A 15,214-nucleotide genomic window follows, 5' to 3' on the forward strand; every position below is an offset into this window, starting at 1 on the left:
GCTTATCCGCACCTGGTTGTTCAGTCTGTGTGCTGCTAACGTAGGTAGGAAAACAACTGACGGGGGGGGTCAGAGCCAACCAATTGTAGGGGACCACATAGTTGGGGGTCCTATAGTATGTGTATCCAATGGGTCGTCCTACATTTAGTGATGTTCATAGTGGCCATTTTGAAGTGAGGGCTTAGTTGCCCCACCTGATGTTGACTATCCAATTACCTCTTGCTGTTACTCTATACAGATAAAGAACCTATGCTTAGTTACTCACTTGGAACCAATCCCGCTTCCTGATAGGTTGCCACGTAGGATGACGTTGGGAATGACACAGGTCAGCACGTCAGTGATGACTACTTTTGGATACAAAAGATCATCTTTTTTATTAAGTAGTTAGAGTCTGGTATCGAGCGATTGCTGATGTTCGTTATACTCCCTGTTTTAAGATATTTGACATTAAAACAGACAAACTTTGCCTCACTATTTGTGTCGCCTTGATTATTGATGTATGAATGAAATCTGCATCTCCATCTATCTCCAGGGTACAGCTGCTCATCTTAAAGGGCTGGAAGCCTCCAGTTCAAAGGGGATAAGCTACATGATTAGGGAGGTTGTGGATTCTGAGGACAGCTGAAGGAAATGACCTGCATGATTGGGGTGGAGGGAGAGATTGTGGACAGCTGAATGCGATGACATTCATGATTGGGATGGAGGTAGAGATTGAGGGAAGGTCCCAGATCTGCAGAGACTTGATTGGGTACGGGTAGGGTCTGAAGGGGGAGTCCTCACAGTGATGGTGAAAGTCTGATAGAAGCGATGTGTAGTCTATTGGAATAGGGTGCTCAAGAAGGACAAGGGTTTGAGCAGAGTGGCCGCTCAAGACATGGCCTGAAAGGAGAGCAGCAACTCCTGGAAGGAATGAGACTGAGGAGACCCCTCACAGGATGTTGGTGCCTGGCTGGGACTGGGGGGGGGGGGCTGGGAGAGTTGGAGGCAAGAAGCTATGCATGTGAGTGCAGAGAGAGGCCTGATAGCAGCTACGTTGTGAGACCTGGATGGCGAGCCCTTACTGGAGGGAGAAGGAGGAAAACTGGTGGGGAGGTAAAATAGTGGTGGAATAGAAAAAGAAAGGGGGTCTTACACAGTTCTACGTTTAATGGAAACCAACCTTTTTTTTAAGTTGATTCATGTGAAACGTCTCCTGTGGACAGTTCTCTTCTTAGCTCACATTGTCCAACAATCAATTTATTTGTATCTTCCAGAGACAATTACAGCTTTATTCAAAACTCGCTTCCGGCTTGACTTCCCGTTTGACCTACAGGAGCTGCCTGCCTTTGCTGTAATTGGGTGAGTGATTTAGCTACCTGACTCTATTGGGCCCATGATACATTTCACCTCAAATGACCAGGAAAATGTGTCCGCACTGTAACCCAAAATTATGATTAACTTGTCACCACAATGCAGTGAAGTATCTTTCCTCATAAGGCCGTTCTTACCAAAAGATGCGTGGTTGTCTATTCGGCCCCCATCATAATCAGAGGGTGTCAAGGCCCCAATAACAATACACTCCAATAAGTGAATAGGCTCAAAACAGAGGTACATTTCAAAACCCTTAAGGCAGGCCACCCCAAAGTAGAGGTGGTTTGAAGATAAGCTTCCAGACTTCAGGAGGAGGGGGATGCAGTGAGGGAAGGGATCAGAGTGTTACTTCATGATGCAAAGACTGATTTTCCTATGCTTTTGAAAGCAGTGAAAACATAGTGAGCATTCAGGAAGGAGCTCAAGACCCTCCTTATCAAGAAATGTCTCCACCCTAACACCTAGTTCCATGCCCCCACCCTACCCGAGACTGGCTGATCTGATCTCCACTGCTTCCTCCCCTGGTTGCTTGTAGATCCCTTGCTAACAAATTGTCAAACACCTCCCTCCCCATTTGTTAGATCCCCACTCCCTTGTTTTTCTGCTCCCCTCGCCGTGTTGTTCCCCCATGATTGTAACGTGCTCCGTTGCTTCTCAAAGCTCTGCGCTCAATAAATGTCCTAATAATATATAATTCGCCTGTTTTTTTTACAAAGCTTTTATTTACTGGAGGTCACAGCATATTAGGTCACTGCGGCATAATGCTGTGACCTCTTTTATATTTAAATAGAAATTCCATCTAATGGGTTGAAATTCTGCCATTGCGACAGCCTTGCATAAAAGTGATTTAAATCGATTTATCGCTGCACTGCAGCTTTCAAAATACATCGCATTCATTTCTTACATGGAATGGAATTGGCAACTCTGAACACACTGCGAGAAGATCACCAACATAAAAGACGGTAAAAATCAAGGGTTATTCAGCTCGAGTTTGCTCCTGCCACACAGACACCAGAGTTCTGCTGTGGGTCAGTAGCAGGCAATGAAGTGTGGGTGGCAGCGCAAGGGCCAGCACGCTTTGAACAATGAAAAGCACAGGATAAACGAGGGCTGCCAAAGCTTCAGTCAAGCGGTGCATTCATGTCATATGAGCCAGGGGGACATGTGACAGGAGTAACACTAGGGTTTCTTTCCATGTGTTATAAGGTGGCATGTTTTGGTGGTACATGTATATGTCGGTGTATGCACGTATGTGTAAACATATCATGTACATAACATTGGCATCTCACCAGTTTCTAGCTGCCCATATATCATCCCTCTTTTTCATAACTGTTGCACAAAATATGTAGGAAAATTGGGCAGTTACTATTATCAAGGTATGTATTGAGTGCAGACCAAGCTTCGGAAAGCAATGGTACGATTTGCAATCATAAGGGGATGAATACAGTGATGGAAGCAGAGAAAAAGGGAGCAGTAACGAACAGCAGAGGGTGGGCAATTGGCAGCAAGGGATATAGAAACAACCAGGGGAGGAAAGAGTGGGGAGCATATCACCCAGTCTCAGGTATGGTGGGGAGTTAGGGGGGTGAACATAGGTGTTAGAGAGCAGCCTTTCCTTAAGGAGGCGGGTCTGAGCTCCTTCCTGAAATGTAGAAGCGAGGGGCGAGTCTGATGTTGACTGAGAGGAGGTTCCATAGTCTTGGGAGTAGACCGAGAAGGCCAGTTTTCTGGTTGTTTCTTTCCTTGACAGAGTTCATGTCTGCCGATGTCCTTACTTCTGGTCGATCACAGGCCTCTGGAGATGCTAACGTGTGCTATGACCTGGACAAGTACCTCAGGCAGAGTATCTGGGAACCAGGTCACCCCTGGTCTCCACTTCCACATATATGACGAGAGCACCAAGTAGACCTTGCAGCCCTTGACCGAAATCCTGCCTGATAGAAATGATATATGATATGATGTGGCATTTATAGCGCGGCTGTACACAAGTGTTTCTAGGCTCGAAATGTTTAGGCTTTGTCTGATTGCAATGCTGTGCCATATATAGCAGGTAGCTATTATCTTGCATACGAATGCTGGGGTATTGTAACAGTGTGGAAGAAGGAGACTGACAACGAGGGGTCTTGTTTGGGGCTACAAACGTTTATTATGAAAGAAGAAAACCCTATCTCTCCCTACTTCTAAGGGGCTTGCCGTGCCTCAGCCTAGGAAACTTTAGTGACCTGTCAGAATGTTCATCCAAAAATATATTCTCTGTCCTCTGTCGGAAACCTTGCAATCTTATCCTAACACTTAAAACCAAACCTCCCTTTTCCTGGTGTCTTGTTTCAGTCTTCTTGTAATAGTAATTTGTTCAAACTCCCTTCAAAACGGGGTCAGGGGAATGACTCCCTTCCTCTGGTTTCTTACTCAAGGTTCTGTACGGTGATTCTTCAGCACTTTTACAGAAAGCTTGTACCAGTCCCTTCAACATTTTCCATGAAGTAACACTTCCAGCTTTATTTGGCTTCCCTTTAACGTCTGGATGATAAATATATTTTGCAGGCTTCCTCTGTCTTTCTTGAAAACCTTTCAAAAGTGTACTTGAGCAGTGATAATGGTTGGACGACTGCGACGAGGGAGATGACCCCCAATGCCACCACGTTACAGTATTTTGCTGATTCTTCATCTGGTTACTCCATATGCCTCTCACATTCTTCTTCATCTCAGTAGGACTTCTTGTCACAGTCATGGGTTTACAGTAGCACATGGTTCAGTTATCGGGGGTGGATGAAAGGGGTAACCATGAGGGTAGGGGTGTATGTGCTGTGGTGGAGGTATGGAGGTCTTTCCCCAGGGGGACGTCCTTATCCCCTGGAGGGGAGTCCCTTCCTATTAGGTGGTCCCGCATATTACCACCCCTAGGGGTACTATTGGTTAGTGGCCTCATCTCCCTTGCCTCATATGGAAGGGCTCCCCTTTGGGTAGAAGTGACGAGGACATGTGCATCATCACAGTATACAGGAGTGCAACCCAGTAGAGTACAGGAAACTGACTTGGATTTAAGAGTAGCAAATGTTTTTTTGTGGGAATACATTTCCTAATACCTGCAATATTGCAGCATTGTTGCAATCAGCTGATGGCATTCCAGAATGGCATGAGAGGGTGTTGCCCCAAGAGGCATTCTCTTTCACTGTGACATTTCAAATGGAATATCCTGTCAGGCCACATGCTACTTGTAACACATAGGGCCTCATTACAAGTAGTGTGGAATGGGTTTAACGGCGCAGTTAATCCCATTCCGCACTATTATGGGGTCCCCTCGCGGGACCCGCTCTAGACGCCTGGTTTGTCCAGGCATCCAGAGCGGGTCCCACGAGGGGACCAGGGAGCTCCCTCCCCATTCCCATTGAGCCCTATGGAGGCTCGAATTGGAATGTGGAAGGACCGGGCCCGGGTTCCCTGAAGGAGGAAATACCGGGCCCTCCAAACTCGGAATGGCCCGGTATTTCCCCATTCAGGGAACCCAGACATGATTTTGGAGGGAGCCATAGTCGTAATGAGGTCCATAGTCTCTTAGAAGCATTTTATCCCTTTAGTCTCTAGTGGCCATGCAGGCGCAGAATGGCAGTAGATATAGCTGATGCAGCTGAATCTGGGCGATTTGCATTTACGTTTGGTATTGCATGGCCTGCATGTTACGCCATCTGTACAACTATAAAATTCCAGGGCCCGTGTTCCATTGCCAGGGGCACAAGGCATGCAACATGGGTGCAGTCCAAGGCCTGCACCACTCCAGTAAAGTCATCCATGTTATGTTCTAGAACTGATCACACATATGCAATGTGTGTACAAAGCTTCTGGGGTGGGCCCTGAGTTGAGATGTCCGTGGTGTGTCTACTCATGTCTCGGATTCTTTTGAAAGGATCATGTGGCATAACATCCAGAGCTGTTTGCAAACTTTCCATGCACAGGGATTGCAAGTGAGTAGGGTAGTGTGCACTGGAGTAACAGCCCCCCCCCCCCCCGCACCCACAGCGGTGGGCCCTGCGACCACATGTCCTGGAGGGCGCCCCACTTGAAGTATAAAAATAAATGGAAAAAAATGTGTTTTCATTTTTTTTAAATATTTCTTTTTGAATTCACTCTGCATTTATAAAGAACTTATTTTTGTAACAGAAATATTTTTTCTTTATGAAGGCAGAGGGAATATAAAAAGAAACTTTCTTTTCGAGGGGATTGTGTCCTCCGATGTATTCCATAACTATGACAGGTAATGTCCACAGCCGTGCTGCTTGTTTCCGTTATCATTCGGTCCTTAACAGAAATAATTTCAGAGTGATTTCAAAAAGAAACAATTTATTTTTGAAGTATTATGGCTCCCTTCAACCCATGACGTGTGCGTGTGTGCGTGTATGGTGAAAGAGTGCACACAAATGTATGGGTGGCTGGGTATGCATGTGTGCATGTACGGTGAAAGGATGCACACTTAAATGTATGGGTGGCTGCCTGGGTGTGCCTGTGTGGTGAAAGAGTTCACACTTAAATGTTTGCTTGGCTGGGCGGGCGTGTGTATATATGATGAATGGTGTGTGTGCTTGTGTTCAGGGGCGCAACAAAACCTACATTTCAGGGGGGCTAACCATTCAAATGTTGGGAGAGGCGCTAATTTCACGTGTGGTGGGAGAGGAGAAAACTTATTTGTGTGGGGGCATCGAACTTCTTCACACATTTTAACAAGACTATTCTAGTGCAGCTTCAATGTTACAAGCAGTTAACTCTCTCCTTTAAGTCTGAAAGCACCCACTTATGGACTGCTGTGAGAATGACTGGTCTCCTGTTCCCTCACAACCCTTCCAATCACTCCCCTGGCATGCAAGTACTAAACCCACATCACAATTTCAATTGCCTGAAAAATGTGGCATTTGAATGCAGGTGCTAACATTGAAATGCTGTACATTAGTAATTGCTGGACCGGGCCCTTGTTAACAGCGAAACCCAGGTGCTGTTTAACATCTGTGTTCTTTTCTGTACGGCAAGTGCTCTGTAGGTCAGCCAGGTCAAGTCACCATGCCCACAATTTCAGGGTGGGGAGTGCTGAAGCCCATTCAGCTCAATGGTGTTGCACCACTTCTTGTGTTTAATGCCTTGATTACTTATTGGTAATCTTCATTACTCCTAGCCCTATTCTTCCACATCCCAGTACTTGTGTATAAGGTAGTACTTGTGTATGAGGCACTATAACGTATACACAAGTACTGGGATGAGGTAGAGGTACATGAAGGTAATGCCTAACTTAGCTACCTGTAATCCTCATTGTGCCTAGTCCCACTCTTCCTCATCCCAGTACTTACCTATTAGGCAAGGAGCCTCATACGTAAGCACTGGGACAAGGAAGAGGGACATGGGATAATTCTGGGCCAATGAGCTGATTTTGGAGGTTGGGGTGGGGATGGGAGGAGAGGGGATGTGTGGGCGGGTGGGATTGTGCAATAAATCATAATGGTCATCAATGTCCATGCTAAGCAGGCATGATATGTGGTATTAGTGGCTAGAGAGGCATTTTGGTGCAGCCAGTCTAGTCATTCCTCAGTTTGGTATGACTTTTTTTAACTGGGCATTTCTGATAAAGCAGTCCTGAAAAGTATAATTACCTGGCTAGACTGGCATTTGGGTTCTGCCAGTCTAGCCGTTTCTTTCTGCGGCATTGTATATTTTTATGGGCATCTGTGATAAAATTATATGATCAGATAAGTCATATATAACGTGCCTGTACACAAGTGTTTTTAGGCGTGACAAGACAAGGGAAGGAAAACACAGGGAGGACAAGACAAATTATCTTACTAGGCCTTGTGTCATTAAGATCTTACAAGTGTGAGAACGAGAAGTGCAAGGGGAAAAGGAGGGAGGGAAGTGCAAGGGGGAGGGGAAAACAGGACAGCAATGCTCCGAGTAAGTGAAGCCAGGGCAGCTCAGCTCTCGGTAGTGCAAGGAGAACAAGGGACTGTATGGTTAGTTACAGCCCCTAACTGTGGGGTAGGCCCGGAGGCAGTGCAAGGGTGACTGATCAAGAAAGAGCCTGGACTGCATGAGACTGAGGGTAGCCAAGCAACCAGTTGGTACAGCAGACAGGTAGGTCAGGTAGGTCAGCAGGGGAGGGAGAGAGAGAAAGCAGAGAACGTTTTGAGCTGCTTCCGGAACTTCAGGTGGTCCAGCCAAGTTTGGGAGGGGCAGGGAGGCAATCCAGAGGGAAGCACCTGTAGAGGAGAGAGATCTACCCCCAACTCTCTGCCTGGAGAAGCAACTAACCCTTAGGGCACGAGAAGGAAGGTATTTTGGAAGAGAGCGTTGGATGTAATGCAGATCCCTGCCCCAGAAAGCCTTGTGGACAATGCAAAGGGTCTTGAACTTGATCCTTGCAGCCACCGGGAGCCAGTGGAGAGATTTCATGGCTGGAGAGATACAATCTCTGTACTTGAGGCCAAGGATAAGTCTTGCAGTCCTGTTCTGGATTAGTTGCAGAGGGCAGAGAATAGAGGAAGGCAGATTGAGAAAGTGGCTTTTGCAGTAGTCCATCTTAGAGAGAACTAGGGCTCTGGAGACAGTGAGCTTCTGGGGCAAAGTGAAGAAGTGAAGAGTCCGTTTGAGGAGGTGCAGCTGGTAGTGGGACTTCTTGGCGACGTCCAAAATGTGAGGGGAGAAATAGAGTGGAGTTGAAGATGACACCAGGAATGAGCGAGAGAGGAGAGGAGGCTGATGGGAGCCTGAAGGAAAGCTGAGTGTCATCCACATAACACTGAAAGTTAGAGGAGAAGGTAGAGATCAGGTGAGCCAAAGGGGCCCAAGTAGAGGTTAAAAAACCAGGGTGAGAGGATAGAGCCCTGGGGAACGCCACAGGTAGAGAGAGGTGGCAGAGAGAAAGGGACCAAGTTGGACCTGGGAGGAGCGGTCCAAGAGGAAGGAGTTCAGCGACTCCAGGACCTGATCCACGATGCCCAGGTTCTCACAGTCTATTGATCAGGATGGCGTGGTTGACCGTGTCGAAAGCAGAGGAAAGTTCAAGGAGAAAGAGGACAGAAGGAATGCTGGAATCAAAGGTAGAGATCAGATCTTCACAGGTGTTCAGGAGAGCAGTTTCCATGCCTCTGGCAGCTCTTAAACCAGACTGATGGTCTTGGAGACAACCAACAGATTCAGTGTGGAGAGTAAGCTGGGAGATGTTCAGCTTGCCCAAGAGTTTGGGAGAGGGGAAAGTTCCAGTGGCAAAAGAATGATTACAGAAATCGTCCAAGGCTGGAGAAAGGGTGTTAATATGGTCCTTGATGGTTCTGGAGGAACGGGCAAGCACCTGTTTTGACGACACTTCCATAGATGGCACTTGTCATGTGTTAGAGAGAAAGAGGAGAAAGGAGGAGGAAAGGGAGAGATGGCCAAAGGGGGGACGAGAGAGGGAGAGGAAGAGAAGATAGTTGACAGGATACCCTGAGTTTAAGCAGAGAAGCGAGAGGCCAAAGCCATACAGAGGAACTGTTGAGGGAACAGGAGAGGTAGAGACCGCAACAGGATTGGCCAGTTCCTTGCAGATTTTAAAGAGTTTGGCCTGTTAGAGACGCAGGCTTGAATGTGTGCTCTATTCTTGATGAGTCTTATTGCTTTGACTGTCATTTTGGTGCAATCAGTCTAGGTATGTCTAAATCTGGCCTGGCATGCTTTACTGTAATGTTATTACGTGTCTACACTGGCCTACATTGTGCAGCCAGTTGGACATGTTTTCATTGTGGCTTGGCATTTTTAATAGCAAAGCATTCATGTTCCTGTGCACTGTTGGTGACTTGCATGTATTGGATTGGTGTTACCCTACAAAACAATAGCAAACACTGTGACTTTTTAGCAAGTTTTTCTCAGAAAGTGTGCTGTATATTTTATTAAAACACATATTTATATCTTACTCCTAGTGTAGTGTGCTTCATACCCCCTCAGCAGCACGTTTGTGCGTATTGCGCAATCGTGGTAATCTAGATGTAGGCCAGCCCAGAGTGTGGCGCGACCCGTGATTTGTTGCCGAGTTGGGGGGGCCCCAGCATGGCTCGCAGGGGGGCCCCCAGATCTTGTGTTACGCCACTGGCAGCGTGTGAGCAGAGAGGCACCCTGAGTCTCTCTGATGGCATGTGGGGAACACTGTACCTCATGCACTCCTCAGCATGCAGGTCCAAGAAACGTGCTCTCCTTCTCCATCTCCTTTCTCCTCCTTCCTTGGGTATCTGCTAAATCATGATCCAAGGGGGATTTAGCCAGTTGCACATCTTTACCCAGTCATGCAATGACTAAAATGCTCTCATTTTGTTTTGCAGTGGATCAAATTCTAACAGGCATTTTTTGTGAGCAATTAACATTTTTGTCAGCTATGGTTGTAGCGTGTTTTAGCATTTACGCTCCACTTTAGTCCCCTGTGCTCTGCTAAAAAATGTCTTCTTCATTTCTGTTCTGGGAACAGATTCTATTTGCGTAGTTTAGTGAGAAGGTAGTTGGAGGGTCACATAAACACTGATAATAGCTATTTGAATCAATAGGGCTGTGATTTATATGATAGGATAGGTTATTTATTACACTCTTAATACCCAGAGGTTTCTAAGCGCGGACCCGGGGATCAAACCTGTGCTGCTCCGTGTCTTCTTGTTTCCAAGGTGAGCATGTTGCCCGTGAGCTATCCTCCCGGGACGGGGAGCTATAAGTGCAATTCCGAGAGTGTACTCTATATTGTTTCCGTTTGGTGGAGGCAGATCTTCTATTCTCGGAGGGGTCAGGGGGGGGCAGAGCAGTAAAATAACCCACAATCCTCTCACATCTAAGGAACTCCTTCCGCCCACCATAGAAGGATGAAAGGTTGAATAGTCCCTGAAAGAATTCAAACGTGTGATCTGCAGGTTACAGCAGGCCCATTAACCTGACAGGCTATATTAGTAGCACTAAAATCTGTAACCATCAGACTACTCCAGGATCCTTACAGCAGGCTCGTAAATCCACTGAGCTAGTTTAATAGAATGGGTGCGTCTGACCCCCATGTTGATCTCTGTGGCAGGCACATAAGCACCAAATTATCCTACTCTATTTGGAACTGGTTATCTTCATGGATAAATTCAATCTCTTGTTGATCAACCCGCCGAGATATCTTACTGGGATTCAATAGACTTGCATTGAAGGAGTGGAGTGGTGTGCTCAGTCTAGCTGTAATGTTAAGTCTGGGAAAGAGTTGAGCGTTTCAGATGTGTCTAACTATAATCAAATGGATCGTTTCTGTGATTGTTGAACGTCTTTGAGAATTGCCTGTCCACTACGGATGCATTTGTCCAGGCAAATATTGACGCATCCGTGTCTGCACCTTGTCGGCGCTTAGCGTTTAGTGTTGACGTTACTTTTGCTTTCTATAAAGGAAAAGTAGGGGGCAGACCCATCGATTACTTTTCCTTATATCCTACCTTCTTGCGCTTAAAGTTTGGTGTAGATCGACTGGGAAAAGGTAGAGGTAACATTACAATAGTACTCAACAACATATATTTGTAGCTTCCGTGAAAGTTTCCTGTCTGGCTACCTGGGTGATGAGGAACACTATTTACACACATCGATCTCCGATCGCAGTAACCACCTAAGCAAGCTATGTCGATTGGTGCAGAAACCTCTTTATCCCGATTGCTTGAATATCGCCCCTCGCCCTGCAGTCCTCTAACTTTCGTAGAGGAAATAGCTGTCTGAATTCTTTCAAAAATCCTCTGGAGCGAGAGGGTATCAATGTGACGGACCAGCTTGATGCCCCCTCCAAATCGTTTGCTTCCACGTATTCATCTGATCATGTGACCTCTTTTAATTTTAATTCATTAGAGATAGTAGTTATTGATGCGTGTTTCTGCAACACTCTGCACCCACAGAATTCCCAGTTGAGTTAGTCCCAACATGGGTCGTGCAAATGTGTGCTCAGTGATCTGCGTACTTTGTTACTGACTTCTTAACTTGTTCTCATTTTGGAAAGTGGTGCTCCAGCTCTGTTGAAATAATTTGAATGCATGAACTGAAATACACCTCTTTCCGCCAGGAAATGTTTAGCGGTGGGATTGGTTAGTGCTGGTGAAAATTGAGTCTTTCCACAGGTTTTCAGTGTAATCTGGCCTAGGTTTTGAATGGGTTTTTGAATGACTTCCGAGCTCATCTGCTGCCCATTGATCCTGGTGCTAGCAAAGGGCTGAAGTCCGAGTGTCAGCTTTGCAGTAAACTAACTTGTGCTGTGACAGCATTTAATTCAAACCCACCTGTTGCTTTAAAGGGTTTCCAAGTGTACGAGTTTCCCCAGATTGCGTTTCCCTTGCCACTGGCACTGTTTTTGGAGCCAATTTATTTGTGTTTCAAGCCATTTTCTCCACTCTGTGCATGAAGACTGCTGTAGGCCTCTGCACTGCCACCTGTTAGCAAAACTAGGGAACTGCAGCTCAGAGAATGGTGTTGGGAAGGGGTGGACTATTTGCAGCTTATTCGGGGAGCTTCCCATCAACTCTTTGGAGATGCACAGTCTCCCTAATGACCCAGAATCCTTTACGGTTTGCTGGCATGGCAAAAGGACAGCACAGGGCTGTATCCTTAGCAGAGAACCTGCTGATTTAAAGCTTTTCTAAACTGGAAGTGTCTTCAGGGTCACCCTCTTATGCCTGTTATAGACCTGCCTCCTGTGTATAGAAATGCATGTCTGAGGGCAGAGTAACACAGCATTTCAAATCAGTTTGCCAATATTCCATGCCATAGGAGCTGTGCTGATGACGGTTCCGGTCTCATTATATGCATTCAGAAATCCTAGCAGACAAGGCGCTGAAAGCCCTGCCAACTAACATTAAATCAGAAGGGCGGAGAAAAACGAAAAAGACGACCGACCGAGTTGCAATTTTAGAACTGGTGAATTTTAGAAATGCGCAAGCCATCATCTTGAGAGCGCCTATCACACTATGAAACTTCCAATGTGAGGTAGAACCAGCAGCTGACATGTGCGGCGAAAGGGCTAGCGGCATTCTGGCCTTAATGGCAAAGGTGGCTCTCAGCAGCACAAGAGGGTTATGGAGGTTTGGTTTAGAAAGGTAGTAATTGTCCTTTTGTCTGCCACCTTCATTTAAGTGAGCGAGAAACTCAATTTGTTAGGTGCGACTCCCCTGGAACTAACTTACCTGAGCAGTAGTAGAGGCAGGTTTTGCTGTCAGAGGGGTGATTGGTTCCTCCTGGGGTAAGGGTCAATGTCATTTTACCACTTTCTGTGCAGGAAGGGAAGGGGGTGCGTCATGATCTGAAGGAAGCCCCATGCTTTTCAGCACACCCTTTAAATCTGTCACTGCCCTGAAGGCATGGGGATAACCCGTGCTTAAGTGGCATGGGAAAATAAAGCCGGGTTCATCAAGGGGCGTGTGGCTAATTGGGCTGTTTGGCGGGGGTCACCTTCTGTCTGATAGGCCATGCCCCCTTAACGAGCCCCGGGCTTGATGGCTTAATGGGCTGCAGAAGACCACCCACCAGGCATCCCTTTAGTTAAGAGATGCAGGGGCGGGGTTGGCACCACCCCTTATCTTCCATAATGTTGGTGCTGACCCCTGACAAGCATCCTTCTAACTAAGAGATGCAGCGATTTCACCCCTGGTGATCGCAGCATCTCTTAGGGGGATGCCTGGCAGAGGCCAGTGCCACAATTATACAAGAAAAGGCATTCTTTCTACAGCCTGAAGCTTTCACATGAGCAGGAGCTTCGAGCTGCAAAAAAAAACGACACGCCTCATTGGCATGGGCTATTGGGACTTTAAGGAACCCTAGCAGCACCCTGTTTCAGATAAATTTCTCAGAGACTACTGGGGCTCTGCCTCGGCTAGCCCCGGCCCACTTAAAGCCCTGGGGATAACATACCAAACTGCTAACACTACTCAACTAAACAAGGGGCACCAGGAAACCAGATCCTAACACTGAAAGAGCAAAACTTCCCTAAACTAGTTCAAATTATAATCCGATCAGAGAAGTCGGCAGGCTGTCGCAGAGACAGGGATTGTGAATACGGAAACATTTCAAGCCCAAACTAGAATTTTGAAAACTTGGTACTGTATCCTATCACTGGAGCAAAGGGAGGTTTAGGGACTAGAAGGGCCCATATCCTCAATGCAACCATGGCACCTCCATACAAGTATTTGTGCATGCGGAACGCAGGCTTGAAGTCTACCCAATCAGTAAACCAAACTTTAATCTATTGTCTGTGTCTCATTTGTGATGCCTTCACATCCACCAGGGGACAAATCAAAGTGCATCCTTTCTGTGTGATGAATTCTGTTCCAGGTTTGGTTTTGGAATGCAGGCATACTCTGGAATGTGTGTTTCTAAGGATGAGTTTGGCATCACAGGCACAGAGCAATACACAACCAAGGTGCAGAATTCCTAAGAGATAAATTAAGCCTACATCAGCCAACAAGAACGCTCAGATCAAGCAACAACATCCGCCTGGAACCAAAACCCTACAACAGAAGAAAACTCAGAGGATCCTCTTTCTCTCACCAGGCACCAAAAACTTGGAATGACTTATCAAAGAATATACGGAACACAAGAAACAACCTAGTATTCAGGAAACTGCTCAAATCTTGGCTCTTCACTGCGTAACTAGAAGACCACCAGAGACACAGCTAAACAACGATGAATGAAGATACCGATCCCGGTTCCCACCAAGCAACCAAATGCAAACAGAATCCAAGGAACGCACGCTACGACATACTGTATGACATAATGACAGATACCCAAAAGAGGAGGACACTAAAGACAGGATACATAGACAGACCCAGATGAAAGCACTTAGACGACTCATCCATAGCATCCGGGCCCCCGTACCACACCCAAAGTTCCAGTAGCCAATTCTCATAGTAGGGAAAAGGGGACACCACAACCCTTGCTCCGATTCCTAAGGAGGAGAAGAGACACACCAATCCCACTATACATAGTTCATTAGAATACAACAGGGAGTGCACCAGCTTAAACCCTCTACAGTCAGAGGGCCAAGAAAGGATAGTTGCAACTAATCACACCAGTAGTAATATAATTTAAACTGGACAAGATGTGCCAGAACCAGGATTCTCACCCCACTAACCCTACCTTCAAATCTCTGCATACCTAACTCACCCAAAAATTCACACAACCTACTCTCCCCCGGCAAACCGCACGCACTTCACCACACCGCATCAACAACAAACTAACAAAACATAAACAACACCAACAGCACACATGGTCTTGCCTGATCCAGTACTAATACCAAAGCACAGCGCACGTTTTACACCGAGCTGTAGCCGCCAACAGCACACCACCTCTCTCACTCTCCCACTCCCTCTTCTCCCGACTAACCCACCCCCGCCTCCTTCTTATTTTACAGATGCGCCAGACCCACCCCCTCGACCTTCTTATTTTACAGATGCGCCAGACCCACCCCCTCGACCTTCTTATTTTACAGATGCGCCAGAGCGCCTGGGGACAAACTCCATTGGTGACAGTGCGCGATATAAATACCTTTAACATAAGTCTTTGCTTTTGATGGGGGGAGCATTGTCTCTGTAATGACAGGTCAAAGATAACTACCAGTAGTTATATTCTTGTCTACTCTCTTGACATCTACACACAATCTAAATGATTTGCTTTCATGTTTCCGTGCTACCACTGTAGGGCTGTAAGGAAGGCTTGGTATCAAACTCAAGTGACCATAGTTCAAGGCTGTTTATTGAACTTCAACAAGGGTGTTATAATGCCTATATTATCGTAAATCTACAGATGGGAGCAAGCTACGACCATCAAATAATAATAATGCAGTCCCAGTGGAGTCCAGTCAAAATAAAATGGC

The 15,214-nt window shown here is 46.5% G+C and overlaps 1 protein-coding gene across 3 annotated transcripts in view; it reads left to right on the forward strand.

Annotated features, from left to right (window-relative positions):
• Positions 1-15,214, forward strand: part of CLCN2 (chloride voltage-gated channel 2) — a 1,173,779-nt gene that overhangs the window by 733,302 nt on the left and 425,263 nt on the right. For all 3 annotated transcript variants that reach the window (XM_069618787.1, XM_069618789.1, XM_069618788.1), the window contains exon 9: positions 1,254-1,338. In XM_069618787.1, coding sequence (XP_069474888.1) covers positions 1,254-1,338 — 85 coding nt within the window. The remainder of the gene's footprint in view (positions 1-1,253; positions 1,339-15,214) is intronic.

This window comes from Ambystoma mexicanum, chromosome 10 (assembly GCF_040938575.1).
Source record: "Ambystoma mexicanum isolate Mex_15411 chromosome 10, UKY_AmexF1_1, whole genome shotgun sequence".
In the NCBI taxonomy this organism is placed as follows: domain Eukaryota; kingdom Metazoa; phylum Chordata; class Amphibia; order Caudata; family Ambystomatidae; genus Ambystoma; species Ambystoma mexicanum.